Source organism: Watersipora subatra, chromosome 4 (assembly GCF_963576615.1).
Source record: "Watersipora subatra chromosome 4, tzWatSuba1.1, whole genome shotgun sequence".
NCBI classification, from domain to species: domain Eukaryota; kingdom Metazoa; phylum Bryozoa; class Gymnolaemata; order Cheilostomatida; family Watersiporidae; genus Watersipora; species Watersipora subatra.
In genome coordinates this window covers 43,838,723-43,860,659 of record NC_088711.1, presented here as the reverse complement: position 1 = coordinate 43,860,659, position 21,937 = coordinate 43,838,723, and the positions used below count along the sequence as shown (strand labels likewise).

General features: G+C 32.9%; 1 protein-coding gene across 1 annotated transcript in view; it reads right to left on the bottom strand.

The window, feature by feature from the left end:
• LOC137394277 (uncharacterized) overlaps positions 1-21,937 on the bottom strand; it is an 88,838-nt gene that overhangs the window by 27,049 nt on the left and 39,852 nt on the right. Inside the window, exons 11-13 of the mRNA XM_068080996.1 lie at positions 5,616-5,742; positions 2,978-3,361; positions 99-547 (exon numbers count right to left, since the gene is read on the bottom strand). Coding sequence (XP_067937097.1) covers positions 99-547; positions 2,978-3,361; positions 5,616-5,742 — 960 coding nt within the window. The remainder of the gene's footprint in view (positions 1-98; positions 548-2,977; positions 3,362-5,615; positions 5,743-21,937) is intronic.

Genomic DNA, 21,937 nt, shown 5'->3' with positions numbered 1-21,937 from the left:
TTTGATGATAACATGGCAGCATTTGCAACAGAGAGATGAAAACTGTTAATAGATAAACTCAGCTGATATCGAATGAGTTTAATGTAAGAAATTTGTACCTTCTATATAAGGAAAGACCTTTAAATACACTCCTTCCGGATGGTAATAGGCAAGAACAGTGTGTAATTCCCGCAATTCCACAACTATTTTGGTACCAAATTGATGTGGTGAATTCGATGGAGTATGCTTTGCATGCAGCGCAAGGCACTGCACATCCAGGTATTTTCCACTCCAAAAATCGTGTACATGATTTCGTATTTGTTTACAAACATCTGTATTACCTTGTTTAACACCGCATTCTGATTTTCCATCACTACAGAATTTGGAGAAAAGACTGCGGAGAAAAAGTTCTAACCAACAACTGATGTCAGGTTTTGAACTAGGTAGCTTTTCCACAGGTTTTTTATAAAGCGTAGCTGCTGCCGCATACGTTTCGGAAAACTTTGGATCACGGACAGCCTGCGGGGTGTCAGCAGGATAGCAATGCTCAGCAATGTAGGCGGTGAACCTAGAAAATTTAACAAAGATGTCCAATAAACAACATGAAGCGTAATAAGCAGTATAACAATTTGATATATTGTAGTAGGTACAACCATAGAGTTATCACTTTAGGGGGGAGATAACTCTATGGGTACAACCAACACTTGGGTAATAAAACTCTTTGTCGTAAAGTATGAGATTTCTCCCAAGTAAACTTGAATATATTATATGTATATAATATATATATTATATACATATAATATACATGTATATAGTATAACGCTTCAGTATGTAACTGATAACCCTTCTGTATGTAACTGATAACCCTTCAGTATGTAACTGATAACCCTTCTGTGTGTAACTGATAACCCTTCTGTATGTAACTGATAACTAGAGTTGCCCCGATTTTGGTATCGGAATCGGTATCGGTGCCGATATGAGTGTCAAGTATCTGAATCGGTATCGGCCGATCTTTTCTTTAAAAATCTGAACCTTCCGATACTTTTTACAGATCAACCATTTAGCAGAAAACTGTACTTTAGCCTGCTATACTAATAAAAAATAATCAGCTGTAAGCCACACAATTTATTTCATGTCTATAGCCTGATCAACACAGCGAAGGAAACTTTTTAGCCAGAACGTAAACAAAAAGTGTGGTATTTCCCAATTACAGCGATAGGTTTTATTGCAAGCAATCACGAACAAGATAACAAAAATGGGAAACATGAACGCAGTGTAATGTTTCTATTTACTAGCATTACGAAAGTAATTTAAACAGTCGACGCATAAAGTTATCTATCACTCTCTTGATCCTGACGATACAATGGATCGTTTGTATTGTACAAAAAACGGTAACCCCAGTGGCGTATCGGTGTGTAGCCTGTCCTCCAACATCTGTTGCAAGGGAATCCCCCTTCAGTACGCTTGGCTACATTGATAATGATGGAAGAAAAGAGACGTCTTACTGAGATAATTGAACCACTAACGGTTTTTAAAAGAAACATTGATTTGCCCTAAACTTGTATAAGCACAGCAGTTCATCCAACAATAGAAGAGGGATTTCGTTATCACAGATAGAACTGTACCACTAACAGTAATTACCTTTATTTACAAATTACAAGAAACATGGACTGTTTTGTTACTACATGCACGGTATGTCAGTATGTGAATATGTATAAAAAAATTTCCATAAATGCAAACAAATAAATACAATAATATTCATGTTTTCTTTGCATTATGTTTGTATTTGCATAATAAAATGAGCTACTATCTATGCAACACAAAATATCTGAATCGGTATCAGAATCGGATTATTGTTCAATTAGGATCGGTACATCGGATCGGTATCTGAATCGGCGGGTGAATTTAGAATCGGGGCATCTCTACTGATAACCCTTCAGTATGTAACTGATAACCCTTCAGTATGTAACTGATAACCCTTCTGTATGTAACTGATAACCCTTCTGTATGTAACTGATAACCCTTCTGTATGTAACTGATAACTCTTCTGTATGTAACTGATAACCCTTCTGTATGTAACTGATAACCCTTCTGTATGTAACTGATAACCCTTCTGTATGTAACTGATAACCCTTCTGTATGTAACTGATAACCCTTCTGTATGTAACTGATAACCCTTCTGTATGTAACTGATAACCCTTCTGTATGTAACTGATAACCCTTCTGTATGTAACTGATAACCCTTCTGTATGTAACTGATAACCCTTCACTATGTAACTGATAACCCTTCTGTATGTAACTGATAACCCTTCACTATGTAACTGATAACCCTTCTGTATGTAACTGATAACCCTTCTGTATGTAACTGATAACCCTTCAGTATGTAACTGATAACCCTTCTGTGTGTAACTGATAACCCTTCTGTAGGTAACTGATAACCCTTCAGTATGTAACTGATAACCCTTCAGTATGTAACTGATAACCCTTCTGTATGTAACTGATAACCCTTCTGTATGTAACTGATAACCCTTCTGTATGTAACTGATAACCCTTCTGTATGTAACTGATAACCCTTCTGTATGTAACTGATAACCCTTCTGTATGTAACTGATAACCCTTCTGTATGTAACTGATAACTCTTCTGTATGTAACTGATAACCCTTCACTATGTAACTGATAACCCTTCTGTATGTAACTGATAATCCTTCACTATGTAACTGATAACCCTTCAGTATGTAACTGATAACCTTTCTGTGTGTAACTGATAACCCTTCTGTATGTAACTGATAACTCTTCTGTACGTAACTGATAACCCGTCTGTATGTAACTGATAACCCTTCAGTATGTAACTGATAACCCTTCTGTATGTAACTGATAACCCTTCTGTATGTAACTAATAACCCTTCTGTGTGTAACTGATAACCCTTCTGTATGTAACTGATAACCCTTCAGTATGTAACTGATGTTAAGCTAAGAACATTCAATATTTATGACTTACACACATTTAGCCTCACATCCTGGTTGATTAGCCTCTGGTTTTGGACAGTGGTAGATCAACTGCAAGCATTCATCCACATAGTCTTTAGAGATATGGCCCCCTTCGGTTGGATACCACGACCCAGCCTCAACTATTTTGTGATTCTCATCAGTACCATGGCCACAGTAGTGTATAAAGATGGTATAATTGGAGCTGGTAGAGCATGTAGGGTTCTCATCTGAATGGATATGTTTTTGTATGGCTCGGCAATGTTGATCAAGAGCTTCACGTGGAGTTAGACACTCTTTCTCTTTACGTTTTTCTGCCTCATCCGTGTCAAACTTACTATCAGATTTACGGTCTCTCTCCACTCCAAACAGAGGTTTGCAGAAAATTTTTTCCTTCCTGAAAGCAAGTGTCCTTAATCAAAGCAGTCATATTCAGTAGAGAGATTCTTTATAAAGAAGGAAGTAAAATGCTAAATCAGACATTTCTGTTGAAACACTGAAAAACAGCATAAATTACTCATTTAGGCAGCTTTAACATTGACTAGATGAAATATTTCTGGTTAGCCGAGTAAGTTTTACATTAAATTCATTCCGTCTCATCATTTAAACCATTATTTTATGATTTATGATCAAACTAAATATCACAAATATTTAAGCAAAGTAAAATCCATAAAAAGCTTTAAATTAAAGATTTGTGGATTTTTAAGATAAGTTCTTGGAGAATTTAAAATGGTGGCTCACAGAGATTATGATATGAGGATTTGCTGTAGTCCCAGATTTATGTAGGATTGGTGTAGTCCCAAACACATATGACAACATGTAAAAGAAAAACTAACACAATGATACATAGAAAATATGATGCAACTCATTAGATTGAGCTAAAGATTACTCGTTATCCTTAAAGAATAGAGAAAGCATAATATTATTATGCTTTATTATTTATCTTGAGGTGTTGACTGATGTTCTAAAAAAAGAATCAAGGAGATTGACCCACCAGAGGCTGAGATATAGCCAGCCAAACACAGGTCTACCAAAAAACATAAGTGTTTTGATAATCATCAATATATGACGTATGAAATCGACTTGTGTGCCATTGGTCAATTAAGCCAAGCAATGAGCTCTCCTATAACAATCACGGCGTTTTAATTGGTTTAATCCCTGGAAGTATAGAACAATCAAATTGGGCCTAACAATCATTGCTCTGAGAACTCTGAACCAGTCCCTCAGACGGGTAGATTAGTTTCAGCATAAAATAATTACATGCATCTAATATTTCGCAACATTTCGCTATCTTGCTAGTTCAGCTCAGTTTTGTTGTTCTACTTAGCTTCCCTATTCAGACTCATCTTTAGCGCTGTTCAGATTTTTTTAACTATAGCTAATAAATGGAATCAATTAAATCAATCATCAATCTCAGTTATCATTTGGAATTTTCGACAAATTATATTAGTTACATCATTTATTCTATACACAGTTATATTATTATTTTGTATAATATGCATTATGATTATTATATTAATCATAAAAAATGATCATAGATAAGATAATAGATAAATGGAAAAACCAAATCAAAAGTTATCGTTTTCTTTTCTTACAGCAAAAGCAGCACGGTCAAGTTATTATTTTTAAAATTATGGCTGTAGTGAACTTACAGTCTGTTAATAGTGACGATAATCATGAAAATCAACTGAATGCTGCAGTAGTTACAGAGTAGAAAAATGATGAATGAACAAAAATTCACATTCCCATTTCTTATTCTAAACAAACTGCAAATCGCGGATGTCGCATATAGACTATACACGCGCCGTTCGTTGAACAGAGGATTTTCGAAGCATATCCGTAAAGATCGAGATAAAATTTGAGACACAATAGTCAAAATCTACTCTTTTGTTTTGAAAAATCATGACGAGGGGTTGTGGGCAAATGCTTTTACCACACAATGTTTGCTTGATTTTCCTGAGAAACCAGAGCTAGTCTGTAAATTCTTTACTATCGCGAGAAGTGTTTCACGTCTCATAGCCAAAACAATCGTTATATGTAACGGCGGTAAGGGTGCGCAACTCCGGCACATGATCAATAAGCCAATTTCATAGGTCACAATTCTTGGGATTTTCGAAGGGTTTTCCTCTGATTCGTTATTAGGTAGACTTGTGTTTAGCTGGCTATATCTCAGCTTCTAGTGGGTCAATCGCCTTGATTCTTTTTTAGAACATCAGTCAACACCTCAAAATAACTAATCAAGCATAATAATATTATGCTTTTTCTATTATCTAACAATAAATAAGCTGCATTTTCAATGATGCAAAGAGAATGCAGCTCATGTGAGAAGAATACAATGCCTGGACTAAATTAAAACATCAAAAGAGTGGATAAGCAAAAAAACACGAAACATAAAAGTAGCACACCAGAAACAACAGTTTCCAGTGCGCATTAACATAATACACAAGAACATTGTAATGTAACATTCGCCGAGACACAGTCATTCAATAATAAACAGGATTGCCACCAAAACAAAAAATGATACAAAAGACGGTGGTACAAAAACCCATAAGGCAGTTTAATGTAGAAAACAAATTCCTCAAACAAAGCATAACATGCACACGGAAATGCACACAAGCACGCGAGCAACACGGACAAACAAGTAGTCGTACCGAATCCCACATATCAACTTGTGCCGTAATGTTCTCTCAACCAGTTCAGTGCTTTTCTTAAAAGCATCTTTCTCGTCTGAATTGAAGTGTTCTCCATAGAAAAGTACAGCATAACTAGAATGATGTCCTGAAAACCATGAATGGGAAATCATTGCTACCGTTATAACATGATAAAATTTATGAGTTGCTAGTGTTTACATCTGAAAGAATCACAAACCTATGATGTAAAGTAATGAACTCTAGCAGCTCTGTCATATACCTAAAGTAGTACTCACTGTATCATCTCTATGATATACCTAAAGTAGTACTCACTGTATCATCTCTATCATACACCTAAAGTAAGACTAGCTGTATCATTTCTATCATATGCCTAAAGTAGTACTAGCTGTATCATCTCTATCATATACATAAAGTAGTACTAGCTGTATCATCTTTATCATATACCTAAAGTAGTACTCACTGTATCATCTTTATCATACACCTAAAGTAAGACTAGCTGTATCATCCCTATGATATACCTAAAGTAGTACTGGCTGTATCATCTTTATCATATACCTAAAGTAGGACTAGCTGTATCATCCCTACGATATACCTAAAGTAAGACTAGATGTATCATCTTTATCATACACCTAAAGTAGTACTAGCTGTATCATCTCTATCATATACCTAAAGTAAGACTAGCTGTATCATCCCTATGATATACCTATAGTAGTACTAGCTGTATCATCTCTATCATATACCTAAAGTAATACTAGCTGTATCATCTCTATCATATACCTAAAGAAAGACTAGATGTATCATCTCTATCATATACTTAAAGTAGTACTCACTGTATCATCTCTATCATATACCTAAAGTAGTACTCACTGTATCATCTCTATCATATACCTAAAGTAATACTAGCTGTATCATCTCTATCATATACCTAAAGTAGTACTAGCTGTATCATCTCTATCATATACCTAGATTAAAATTAGCTGTATAATCTCCATCATATACCTAAAGTAAGACTAGATGTATCATCTCTATCATACACCTAAAGTAGTACTAGGTGTATCATCTCTATCACATACCTAAAGTAGTACTAGCTGTATCATCTCTATCATACACCTAAAGTAGTACTAGCTGTATCACTTCTATCATATACCTAAAGTATTACTAGGTGATTCATCACTGTCATATACCTAGAGTAGTACTAGCTGTATCATCTCTATCATATACCTAAAGTAGTACTAGCTGTATCATTTCTATCATATACCTAAAGTATTACTAGGTGATTCATCACTGTCATATACCTAGAGTAGTACTAGCTGTATCATCTCTATCATATACCTAAAGTAGTACTACCTGTATCATCTCTATCATACACCTAAAGTAGTACTAGCTGTATCATTTCTATCATATACCTAAAGTATTACTAGGTGATTCATCACTGTCATATACCTAGAGTAGTACTAGCTGTATCATCTCTATCATATACCTAAAATAGTACTAGCTGTATCATATCTATCATATACCTAAAGTAAGACTAGCTGTATCATCTCTATCATATACCTAAAGTAGTACTAGCTGTATCATCTCTATCATATACCTAAAATAAGACTAGCTGTATCATCTCTATCATATACCTAAAGTAGTACTAGCTGTATCATCTCTATCATATACCTATAGTAGTACTAGCTGTATCATCTTTATCGTATACCTATAGTAAGACTAGCTGTATCATCCCTATGATATACCTAAAGTAAGACTAAATGTATCATCTCTATCATATACCTAAAGCAGTACTAGCTGTATCATCTCTATCATATACCTATAGTAGTACTAGCTGTATCATCTTTATCATATAGGTATAGTAAGACTAGCTGTATCATCCCTATGATATACCTAAAGTAAGACTAGATGTATCATCTCTATCATATACCTAAAGTAGTACTAGCTGTATCATCTCTATCATATACCTAAAGTAGTACTCACTGTATCATCTCTATCATATACCTATAGTAGTACTAGCTGTATCATCTTTATCATATACCTATGGTAAGACTAGCTGTATCATCTCTATCATATACTTAAACTAATACTAGCTGTATCATCTTTATCATATACCTAGAATAGTACTAGCTGTATCATCTCTATCATATACATAAAGTAGTGCTAGCTGTATGATCTCTATCATATACCTAAAGTAGTACTCACTGTATCATCTCTATCATATACCTAAAGCAGTACTAGCTGTATCATCTCTATCATATACCTAAAGTAGTACTCACTGTATCATCTCTATCATATACCTAAAGTAGTACTCACTGTATCATCTCTATCATATACTTATAGTAGTACTAGCTGTATCATCTCTATCATATACCTATAGTAGTACTAGCTGTATCATCTTTATCGTATAGCTATAGTAAGACTAGCTGTATCATCCCTATGATATACCTAAAGTAAGACTAAATGTATCATCTCTATCATATACCTAAAGCAGTACTAGCTGTATCATCTCTATCATATACCTATAGTAGAACTACCTGTATCATATTTATCATATAGGTATAGTAAGACTAGCTGTATCATCCCTATGATATACCTAAAGTAAGACTAGATGTATCATCTCAATCATATACCTAAAGTAGTACTAGCTGTATCATCTTTATCATATACCTATAGTAATACTAGCTGTATCATCTTTATCATATACCTATAGTAAAACTAGCTGTATCATCTCTATCATATACCTATAGTAGTACTAGCTGTATCATCTTTATCGTATACCTATAGTAAGACTAGCTGTATCATCCCTATGATATACCTAAAGTAAGACTAAATGTATCATCTCTATCATATACCTAAAGCAGTACTAGCTGTATCATCTCTATCATATACCTATAGTAGTACTAGCTGTATCATCTTTATCGTATACCTAAAGTAAGACTAGCTGTATCATCTCTATCATATACCTAAAGTAGTACTAGCTGTATCATCTCTATCATATACCTATAGTAGTACTAGCTGTATCATCTTTATCGTATACCTATAGTAAGACTAGCTGTATCATCCGTATGATATACCTAAAGTAAGACTAAATGTATGATCTCTATCATATACCTAAAGCAGTACTAGCTGTATCATCTCTATCATATACCTATAGTAGTACTAGCTGTATCATCTTTATCATATAGGTATAGTAAGACTAGCTGTATCATCCCTATGATATACCTAAAGTAAGACTAGATGTATCATCTCAATCATATACCTAGAGTAGTACTAGCTGTATCATCTTTATCATATACCTATAGTAATACTAGCTGTATCATCTCTATCATATACATGAAGTAGTACTAGCTGTATCATCTCTATCATATACCTAAAGTAGTACTCACTGTATAATCTCTATCATATACCTATAGTAGTACTACCTGTATCATCTCTGTCATATACCTAAAGTAGTACTCACTGTATCATCTCTATCATATACCTAAAGTAGTACTAGCTGTATCATCTCTATCATATACCTAAAGTAGTACTCACTGTATCATCTCTATCATATACCTAAAGTAGTACTCACTGTATCATCTCTATCATACACCTGAAGTAGTACTAGCTGTATCATCTCTATCATATACCTAAAGTAGTACTCACTGTATCATCTCTATCATATACCTAAAGTAGTACTCACTGTATCATCTCTATCATATACCTATAGTAAGACTAGCTGTATCATCCCTATGATATACCTAAAGTAAGACTAGGTGTATCATCTCTATCATAAACCTAAAGTAGTATTAGCTGTATCATCTCTATCATATACCTATAGTAGTACTAGCTGTATCATCTTTATCATATACCTAAAGTTGTACTAGCTGTATCATATCTATCATATACCTAAAGTAGTACTCACTGTATAATCTCTATCATATACCTATAGTAGAACTCTCTGTATAATCTCTATCATATACCTAAAGTAAGACTAGCTGTATCATCTCTATCATATACCTAAAGTAGTACTAGCTGTATCATCTTTATCATATACCTAAAATTGTACTAGCTGTATCATATAAATCATATACCTAAAGTAGTACTAGCTGTATCATCTCTATCATATACATAAAGTAGTACTCACTGTATAATCTCTATCATATACCTATAGTAGTACTCACTGTATAATCTCTATCATATACCTAGAGTAGTACTAGCTGTATCATCTCTATTATATACCTAAAGTAAGACTAGCTGTATCATCTCTATCATATACCTAAAGTAGTACTAGCTGTATCATCTCTATCATATACCAATAGTGGTACTAGCTGTATCATCTTTATCATATACCTAAAGTTGTACCAGCTGTATCATATGTATCATATACCAAAAGTAATACTAGCTGTATCATCTTTATCATACACTTAAAGTAAGACTAGCTGTATCATCCCTATGATATACCTAAAGTAAGACTAGATGTATCATCTCTATCATATACCTAAAGTAGTACTCGCTGTATCATCTCTATCATATACCTAAAGTAATACTAGCTGTATCATCTCTATCATATACCTAAAGTAGTACTAGCTGATTCATCCCTGTCATATACCTATAGTAGTACCAGCTGTATCATCTCTATCATATAACTAGATTAGTACTAGCTGTATCATCTCCATCATATACCTAAATTAAAACTAGATGTATCATCTCTATCATACACCTAAAGTAGTACTAGCTGTATCATCTCTATCACATACCTAAAGTAGTACTACCTGTATCGTCTCTATCATACACCTAAAGCATTACTAGCTGTATCATCTCTATCATATACCTATAGTAGTACTAGCTGTATCATCTTTATCATATAGGTATAGTAAGACTAGCTGTATCATCCCTATGATATACCTAAAGTAAGACTAGATGTATCATCTCAATCATACACCTAGAGTAGTACTAGCTGTATCATCTTTATCATATACCTATAGTAATACTAGCTGTATCATCTCTATCATATACATGAAGTAGTACTAGCTGTATCATCTCTATCATATACCTAAAGTAGTACTCACTGTATAATCTCTATCATATACCTATAGTAGTACTACCTGTATCATCTCTGTCATATACCTAAAGTAGTACTCACTGTATCATCTCTATCATATACCTAAAGTAGTACTAGCTGTATCATCACTATCATATACCTAAAGTAGTACTCACTGTATCATCTCTATCATATACCTAAAGTAGTACTTACTGTATCATCTCTATCATACACCTGAAGTAGTACTAGCTGTATCATCTCTATCATATACCTAAAGTAGTATTCACTGTATCATCTCTATCATATACCTAAAGTAGTACTCACTGTATCATCTCTATCATATACCTACAGTAAGACTAGCTGTATCATCCCTATGATATACCTAAAGTAAGACTAGATGTATCATCTCTATCATAAACCTAAAGTAGTATTAGCTGTATCATCTCTATCATATACCTATAGTAGTACTAGCTGTATCATCTTTATCATATACCTAAAGTTGTACTAGCTGTATCATATCTATCATATACCTAAAGTAGTACTCACTGTATAATCTCTATCATATACCTATAGTAGAACTCTCTGTATAATCTCTATCATATACCTAAAGTAAGACTAGCTGTATAATCTCTATCATATACCTAAAGTAGTACTAGCTGTATCATCTTTATCATATACCTAAAATTGTACTAGCTGTATCATATAAATCATATACCTAAAGTAGTACTAGCTGTATCATCTCTATCATATACATAAAGTAGTACTCACTGTATAATCTCTATCATATACCTATAGTAGTACTCACTGTATAATCTCTATCATATACCTAGAGTAGTACTAGCTGTATCATCTCTATCATATACCTAAAGTAAGACTAGCTGTATCATCTCTATCATATACCTAAAGTAGTACTAGCTGTATCATCTCTATCATATACCAATAGTGGTACTAGCTGTATCATCTTTATCATATACCTAAAGTTGTACTAGCTGTATCATATGTATCATATACCAAAAGTAATACTAGCTGTATCATCTTTATCATACACCTAAAGTAAGACTAGCTGTATCATCCATATGGTATACCTAAAGTAAGACTAGATGTATCATCTCTATCATATACCTAAAGTAGTACTCACTGTATCATCTCTATCATATACCTAAAGTAGTACTCACTGTATCATCTCTATCATATACCTAAAGTAATACTAGCTGTATCATCTCTATCATATACCTAAAGTAGTACTAGCTGATTCATCCCTGTCATATACCTATAGTAGTACTAGCTGTATCATCTCTATCATATAACTAGATTAGTACTAGCTGTATCATCTCCATCATATACCTAAAGTAAGACTAGATGTATCATCTCTATCATACACCTAAAGTAGTACTAGCTGTATCATCTCTATCACATACCTAAAGTAGTACTACCTGTATCGTCTCTATCATACACCTAAAGTATTACTAGCTGTATCATTTCTATCATATACCTAAAGTATTACTAGGTGATTCATCCCTGTCATATACCTAGAGTAGTACTAGCTGTATCATCTCTATCATATATCTAAAATAGTACTAGCTGTATCATATCTATCATATACCTAAAGTAAGACTAGCTGTATCATCTCTATCATATAACTAAGGTAGTACTAGCTGTATCATCTCTATCATATACCTAAAGTAAGACTAGCTGTATCATCTCTATCATATACCTAAAGTAGTACTAGCTGTATCATCTCTATCATATACCTATAGTAGTACTAGCTGTATCATCTTTATCGTATACCTATAATAAGACTAGCTGTTTCATCCCTATGATATACCTAAAGTAAGACTAAATGTATCATCTCTATCATATACCTAAAGTAGTACTAGCTGTATCATCTCTATCATATACCTATAGTAGTACTAGCTGTATCATCTTTATCATATACGTATAGTAAGACTAGCTGTATCATCCCTATGATATACCTAAAGTAGGACTAGATGTATCATCTCTATCATATACTTAAAGTAGTACTAGCTGTATCATCTCTATCATATACCTAAAGTAGTACTCACTGTATCATCTCTATCATATACCTATAGTAGTACTAGCTGTATCATCTTTATCATATACCTAGAGTAGTACTAGCTGTATCATCTCTATCATATACATAAAGTAGTACTAGCTGTATGATCTCTATCATATACCTAAAGTAGTACTCACTGTATCATCTCTATCATATACCTAAAGTAGTACTAGCTGTATCATCTCTATCATATACCTAAAGTAGTACTCACTGTATCATCTCTATCATATACCTAAAGTAGTACTCACTGTATCATCTCTATCATATACTTATAGTAGTACTCACTGTATAATCTCTATCATATACCTATAGTAGTACTACCTGTATCATCTCTGTCATATACCTAAAGTAATACTCACTGTATCATCTCTATCATATACCTAAAGTAGTACTAGCTGTATCATCTCTATCATATACCTAAAGTAGTACTCACTGTATCATCTCTATCATATACCTAAAGTAGTACTCACTGTATCATCTCTATCATACACCTGAAGTAGTACTAGCTGTATCATCTCTATCATATACCTAAAGTAGTACTCACTGTATGATCTCTATCATATACCTAAAGTAGTACTCACTGTATCATCTCTATCATATACCTATAGTAGGACTAGCTGTATCATCCCTATGATATACCTAAAGTAAGACTAGATGTATCATCTCTATCATAAACCTAAAGTAGTATTAGCTGTATCATCTCTATCATATACCTATAGTAGTACTAGCTGTATCATCTTTATCATATACCTAAAGTTGTACTAGCTGTATCATATCTATCATATACCTAAAGTAGTACTCACTGTATAATCTCTATCATATACCTATAGTAGAACTCTCTGTATAATCTCTATCATATACCTAAAGTAAGACTAGCAGTATCATCTCTATCATATACCTAAAGTAGTACTAGCTGTATCATCTTTATCATATACCTAAAATTGTACTAGCTGTATCATAAAAATCATATACCTAAAGTAGTACTAGCTGTATCATCTCTATCATATACATAAAGTAGTACTCACTGTATAATCTCTATCATATACCTATAGTAGTACTCACTGTATAATCTCTATCATATACCTAGAGTAGTACTAGCTGTATCATCTCTATCATATACCTAAAGTAAGACTAGCTGTATCATCTCTATCATATACCTAAAGTAGTACTAGCTGTATCATCTCTATCATATACCAAAAGTGGTACTAGCTGTATCATCTTTATCATATACCTAAAGTTGTACTAGCTGTATCATATGTATCATATACCAAAAGTAATACTAGCTGTATCATCTTTATCATACACCTAAAGTAAGACTAGCTGTATCATCCATATGATATACCTAAAGTAAGACTAGATGTATCATCTCTATCATATACCTAAAGTAGTACTCACTGTATCATCTCTATCATATACCTAAAGTAGTACTCACTGTATCATCTCTATCATATACCTAAAGTAATACTAGCTGTATCATCTCTATCATATACCTAAAGTAGTACTAGCTGATTCATCCCTGTCATATACCTATAGTAGTACTAGCTGTATCATCTCTATCATATAACTAGATTAGTACTAGCTGTATCATCTCCATCATATACCTAAAGTAAGACTAGATGTATCATCTCTATCATACACCTAAAGTAGTACTAGCTGTATCATCTCTATCACATACCTAAAGTAGTACTACCTGTATCGTCTCTATCATACACCTAAAGTATTACTAGCTGTATCATTTCTATCATATACCTAAAGTATTTCTAGGTGATTCATCCCTGTCATATACCTAGAATAGTACTAGCTGTATCATCTCTATCATATATCTAAAATAGTACTAGCTGTATCATATCTATCATATACCTAAAGTAAGACTAGCTGTATCATCTCTATCATATAACTAAGGTAGTACTAGCTGTATCATCTCTATCATATACCTAAAGTAAGACTAGCTGTATCATCTCTATCATATACCTAAAGTAGTACTAGCTGTATCATCTCTATCATATACCTATAGTAGTACTAGCTGTATCATCTTTATCGTATACCTATAATAAGACTAGCTGTTTCATCCCTATGATATACCTAAAGTAAGACTAAATGTATCATCTCTATCATATACCTAAAGTAGTACTAGCTGTATCATCTCTATCATATACCTATAGTAGTACTAGCTGTATCATCTTTATCATATACGTATAGTAAGACTAGCTGTATCATCCCTATGATATACCTAAAGTAAGACTAGATGTATCATCTCTATCATATACTTAAAGTAGTACTAGCTGTATCATCTCTATCATATACCTAAAGTAGTACTCACTGTATCATCTCTATCATATACCTATAGTAGTACTAGCTGTATCATCTTTATCATATACCTAGAGTAGTACTAGCTGTATCATCTCTATCATATACATAAAGTAGTACTAGCTGTATGATCTCTATCATATACCTAAAGTAGTACTCACTGTATCATCTCTATCATATACCTAAAGTAGTACTAGCTGTATCATCTCTATCATATACCTAAAGTAGTACTCACTGTATCATCTCTATCATATACCTAAAGTAGTACTCACTGTATCATCTCTATCATATACTTATAGTAGTACTAGCTGTATCATCTCTATCATATACCTAGAGTAGTACTAGCTGTATCATCTTTGTCATATACCTATAGTAATACTAGCTGTATCATCTCTATCATATACATGAAGTAGTACTAGCTGTATCATCTCTATCATATACCTAAAGTAGTACTCACTGTATCATCTCTATCATATACCTATAGTAGTACTAGCTGTATCATCTCTATCATATACCTAGAGTAGTACTAGCTGTATCATCTTTATCATATACCTAGAGTAGTACTAGCTGTATCATCTTTATCATATACCTAGAGTAGTACTAGCTGTATCATCTCTATCATATACCTAAAGTAGTACTCACTGTATCATCTCTATCATATACCTAAAGTAGTACTAGCTGTATCATCTCTATCATATACCTAAAGTAGTACTCACTGTATCATCTCTATAATATACCTAAAGTAGTACTCACCGTATCATCTCTATCATACACCTAAAGTAGTACCAGCTGTAACATCACTATCATATACCTAAAGTAGTACTCACTAAATCATCTCTATCATATACCTAAAGTAGTACTCACTGTATCATCTCTATCATATACCTATAGTAGTACTAGCTGTATCATCTTTATCATATACCTGTAGTAAGACTAGCTGTATCATCTCTATCATATACTTGAAGTAATACTAGCTGTATCATCTTTATCATATACCTAGAGTAGTACTAGCTGTATCATCTCTATCATACACCTAAAGTAATACTAGCTGTATCATCTCTATCATATACCTAAAGTAGTACTCACTGTATCATCTCTGTCATATACATAAAGTAGTACTAGCTGTATCATCTCTATCATATACCTAAAGTAGTACTCACTGTATCATCTCTATCATACACCTAAATTAGTACTCACTGTATCATCTCTATCATATACCTATAGTAGTACTAGCTGTATCATCTCAATCATATACCTAGAGTAGTACTAGCTGTATCATCCCTATTATATACCTAAAGTAGCACTAGCTGTATCATCTCTATCATATACATAAAGTAGTACTAGCTGTATCATCTCTATCATATACCTAAAGTAGTACTCACTGCATCATCTCTATCATATACCTAAAGTAATACTAGCTGTATCATCTCTATCATACACCTAAAGTAGTACTAGCTGTATTATCTCTATCATATACCTAAAGTAGTACTCACTGTATCATCTCTATTATAGACCTAAAGTAGTACTCACTGTATCATCTCTATCATATACCTAAAGTAGTACTCACTGTATCATCTCTATCATATACCTATAGTAGTACTAGCTGTATCATCTTTATCATATACCTGTAGTAAGACTAGCTGTATCATCTCTATCATATACTTAAAGTAATACTAGCTGTATCATCTTTATCATATACCTAGAGTAGTAATAGCTGTATCATCTCTATCATACACCTAAAGTAATACTAGCTGTATCATCTCTATCACATACCTAAAGTAGTACTCACTGTATCATCTCCGTCATATACATAAAGTAGTACTAGCTGTATCATCTCTATCATATACCTAAAGTAGTACTCACTGTATCATCTCTATCATACACCTAAATTAGTACTCACTGTATCATCTCTATCATATACCTATAGTAGTACTAGCTGTATCATCTCAATCATATACCTAGAGTAGTACTAGCTGTATCATCCCTATTATATACCTAAAGTAGCACTAGCTGTATCATCTCTATCATATACATACAGTAGTACTAGCTGTATCATCTCTATCATATACCTAAAGTAGTACTCACTGCATCATCTCTATCATATACCTAAAGTAATACTAGCTGTATCATCTCTATCATACACCTAAAGTAGTACTAGCTGTATTATCTCTATCATATACATAAAGTAGTACTAGCTGTATCATCTCTATCATATACCTAAAGTAGTACTCACTGCATCATCTCTATCATATACCTAAAGTAATACTAGCTGTATCATCTCTATCATACACCTAAAGTAGTACTAGCTGTATCATCTCTATCATATACCTAAAGGAGTACTCACTGTATCATCTCTATCATATACCTAAAGTAGTACTCACTGTAATATCTCTATCATATACCTATAGTAGTACTAACTGTATCATCTTTATCATACACCTAAAGTAGTACTAGCTGTATCATCTCCATCACATACCTAAAGTAGTACTACCTGTATCGTCTCTATCATATACCTAAAGTAATACTAGCTGTATCATCTCTATCATATACCTAAAGTAGTACTAGCTGTATCATCTCTATCATATACCTAAAGTAAGACTAGCTGTATCATCCCTATGATATACCTATAGTAGTACTATCTATCATCTCTATCATATACTTAAACTAATACTAGCTGTATCATCTTTATCATATACCTAGAATAGTACTAGCTGTATCATCTCTATCATATACATAAAGTAGTGCTAGCTGTATGATCTCTATCATATACCTAAAGTAGTACTCACTGTATCATATCTATCATATACCTAAAGCAGTACTAGCTGTATCATCTCTATCATATACCTAAAGTAGTACTCACTGTATCATCTCTATCATATACCTAAAGTAGTACTCACTGCATCATCTCTATCATATACCTATAGTAGTACTAGCTGTATCATCTCTATCATATACCTATAGTAGTACTAGCTGTATCATCTTTATCGTATACCTATAATAAGACTAGCTGTATCATCCCTATGATATACCTAAAGTAAGACTAAATGTATCATCTCTATCATATACCTAAAGCAGTACTAGCTGTATCATCTCTATCATATACCTATAGTAGAACTAGCTGTATCATATTTATCATATAGGTATAGTGAGACTAGCTGTATCATCCCTATGATATACCTAAAGTAAGACTAGATGTATCATCTCAATCATATACCTAGAGTAGTACTAGCTGTATCATCTTTATCATATACCTATAGTAATAGTAGCTGTATCATCTTTATCATATACCTATAGTAAGACTAGCTGTATCATCTCTATCATATACCTATAGTAGTACTAGCTGTATCATCTTTATCGTATACCTATAGTAAGACTAGCTGTAACATCCCTATGATATAGCTAAAGTAAGACGAAATGTATCATCTCTATCATATACCTAAAGCAGTACTAGCTGTATCATCTCTATCATATACCTATAGTAGTACTAGCTGTATCATCTTTATCGTATACCTAAAGTAAGACTAGCTGTATCATCTCTATCATATACCTAAAGTAGTACTAGCTGTATCATCTCTATCATATACCTATAGTAGTACTAGCTGTATCATCTTTATCGTATACCTATAGTAAGACTAGCTGTATCATCCCTATGATATACCTAAAGTAAGACTAAATGTATCATCTCTATCATATACCTAAAGCAGTACTAGCTGTACCATCTCTATCATATACCTATAGTAGTACTAGCTGTATCATCTTTATCATATAGGTATAGTAAGACTAGCTGTATCATCCCTATGATATACCTAAAGTAAGACTAGATGTATCATCTCAATCATATACCTAGAGTAATACTAGCTGTATCATCTTTATCATATACCTATAGTAATACTAGCTGTATCATCTCTATCATATACATGAAGTAGTACTAGCTGTATCATCTCTATCATATACCTAAAGTAGTACTCACTGTATAATCTCTATCATATACCTATAGTAGTACTACCTGTATCATCTCTATCATATACCTAAAGTAGTACTCACTGTATCATCTCTATCATATACCTAAAGTAGTACTAGCTGTATCATCTCTATCATATACCTAAAGTAGTACTCACTGTATCATCTCTATCATACACCTAAAGTAGTACTAGCTGTATCATCTCTATCATATACCTAAAGTAGTACTCACTGTATCATCTCTATCATATACCTAAAGTAGTACTCACTGTATCATCTCTATCATATACCTATAGTAAGACTAGCTGTATCATCCCTATGATATACCTAAAGTAAGACTAGATGTATCATCTCTATCATAAACCTAAAGTAGTATTAGCTGTAACATCTCTATCATATACCTATAGTAGTACTAGCTGTATCATTTTTATCATATACCTAAAGTTGTACTAGCTGTATCATATCTATCATATACCTAAAGTAGTACTCACTGTATAATCTCTACCATATACCTATAGTAGAACTCGCTGTATAATCTCTATCATATACCTAAAGTAAGACTAGCTGTATCATCTCTATCATATACCTAAAGTAGTACTAGCTGTATCATCTTTATCATATACCTAAAATTGTACTAGCTGTATCATATAAATCATACCCCTAAAGTAGTACTAGCTGTATCATCTCTATCATATACATAAAGTAGTACTCACTGTATAATCTCTATCATATGCCTATAGTAGTACTCACTGTATCATCTCTATCATATACCTAAAGTAAGACTAGCTGTATCATCTCTATCATATACCTAAAGTAGTACTAGCTGTATCATCTCTATCATATACCAATAGCGGTACTAGCTGTATCATCTTTATCATATACCTAAAGTTGTACTAGCTGTATCATATGTATCATATACCAAAAGTAATACTAGCTGTATCATCTTTATCATACACCTAAAGTAAGACTAGCTGTATCATCCCTATGATATACCTAAAGTAAGACTAGATGTATCATCTCTATCATATACCTAAAGTAGTACTCACTGTATCATCTCTATCATATACCTAAAGTAGTATTCACTGTATCATCTTTATCATATACCTAAAGTAATACTAGCTGTATCATCTCTATCATATACCTAAAGTAGTACTAGCTGATTCATCCCTGTCATATACCTATAGTAGTACTAGCTGTATCATCTCTATCATATACCTAGATTAGTACTAGCTGTATCATCTCCATCATATGCCTAAAGTAAGACTAGATGTATCATCTCTATCATACACCTAAAGTAGTATTAGCTGTATCATCTCTATCACATACCTAAAGTAGTACTACCTGTATCGTCTCTATCATACACCTAAAGTATTACTAGCTGTATCATCTCTATCATATACCTAAAGTATTACTAGGTGATTCATCCCTGTCATATACCTAGAGTAGTACTAGCTGTATCATCTCTATCATATATCTAAAATAGTACTAGCTGTATCATATCTATCATATACCTAAAGTAAGACTAGCTGTATCATCTCTATCATATAACTAAGGTAGTACTAGCTGTATCATCTCTATCATATACCTATAGTAGTACTAGCTGTATCATCTTTATCATATACGTATAGTAAGACTAGCTGTATCATCCCTATGATATACCTAAAGTAAGACTAAATGTATCATCTCTATCATATACCTAAAGTAGTACTAGCTGTATCATCTCTATCATATACCTATAGTAGTACTAGCTGTATCATCTCTATCATATACCTAGAGTAGTACTAGCTGTATCATCTTTATCATATACCTAAAGTAAGACTAGATGTATCATCTCTATCATATACTTAAAGTAGTACTAGCTGTATCATCTCTATCATATACCTAAAGTAGTACTCACTGTATCATCTCTATCATATACCTATAGTAGTACTAGCTGTATCATCTTTATCATATACCTAGAGTAGTACTAGCTGTATCATCTCTATCATATAAATAAAGTAGTACTAGCTGTATGATCTCTATCATATACCTAAAGTAGTACTCACTGTATCATCTCTATCATATACCTAAAGTAGTACTAGCTGTATCATCTCTATCATATACCTAAAGTAGTACTCACTGTATCATCTCTATCATATACCTAAAGTAGTACTCACTGTATCATCTCTATCATATACTTATAGTAGTACTAGCTGTATCATCTCTATCATATACCTAGAGTAGTACTAGCTGTATCATCTTTATCATATACCTATAGTAATACTAGCTGTATCATCTATATCATATACATGAAGCAGTACTAGCTGTATCATCTCTATCATATACCTAAAGTAGTACTCACTGTATAATCTCTATCATATACCTATAGTAGTACTAGCTGTATCATCTCTATCATATACCCAGAGTAGTACTAGCTGTATCATCTTTATCATATACCTAGAGTAGTACTAGCTGTATCATCTCTATCATATACCTAAAGTAGTACTCACTGTATCATCTCTATCATATACCTAAAGTAGTACTAGTTGTATCATCTCTATCATATACCTAAAGTAGTACTCACTGTATCATCTCTATCATATACCTATAGTAGTACTCACTGTATCATCTCTATCATACACCTAAAGTAGTACCAGCTGTATCATCACTATCATATACCTAAAGTAGTACTCACTGTATCATCTCTATCATATACCTAAAGTAGTACTCACTGTATCATCTCTATCATATACCTATAGTAGTACTAGCTGTATCATCTTTATCATATACCTGTAGTAAGACTAGCTGTATCATCTCTATCATATACTTAAAGTAATACTAGCTGTATCATCTTTATCATATAGGTATACCTAGAGTAGTACTAGCTGTATCATCTCTATCATACACCTAAAGTAATACTAGCTGTATCATCTCTATCATATACCTAAAGTAGTACTCACTGTATCATCTCTGTCATATACA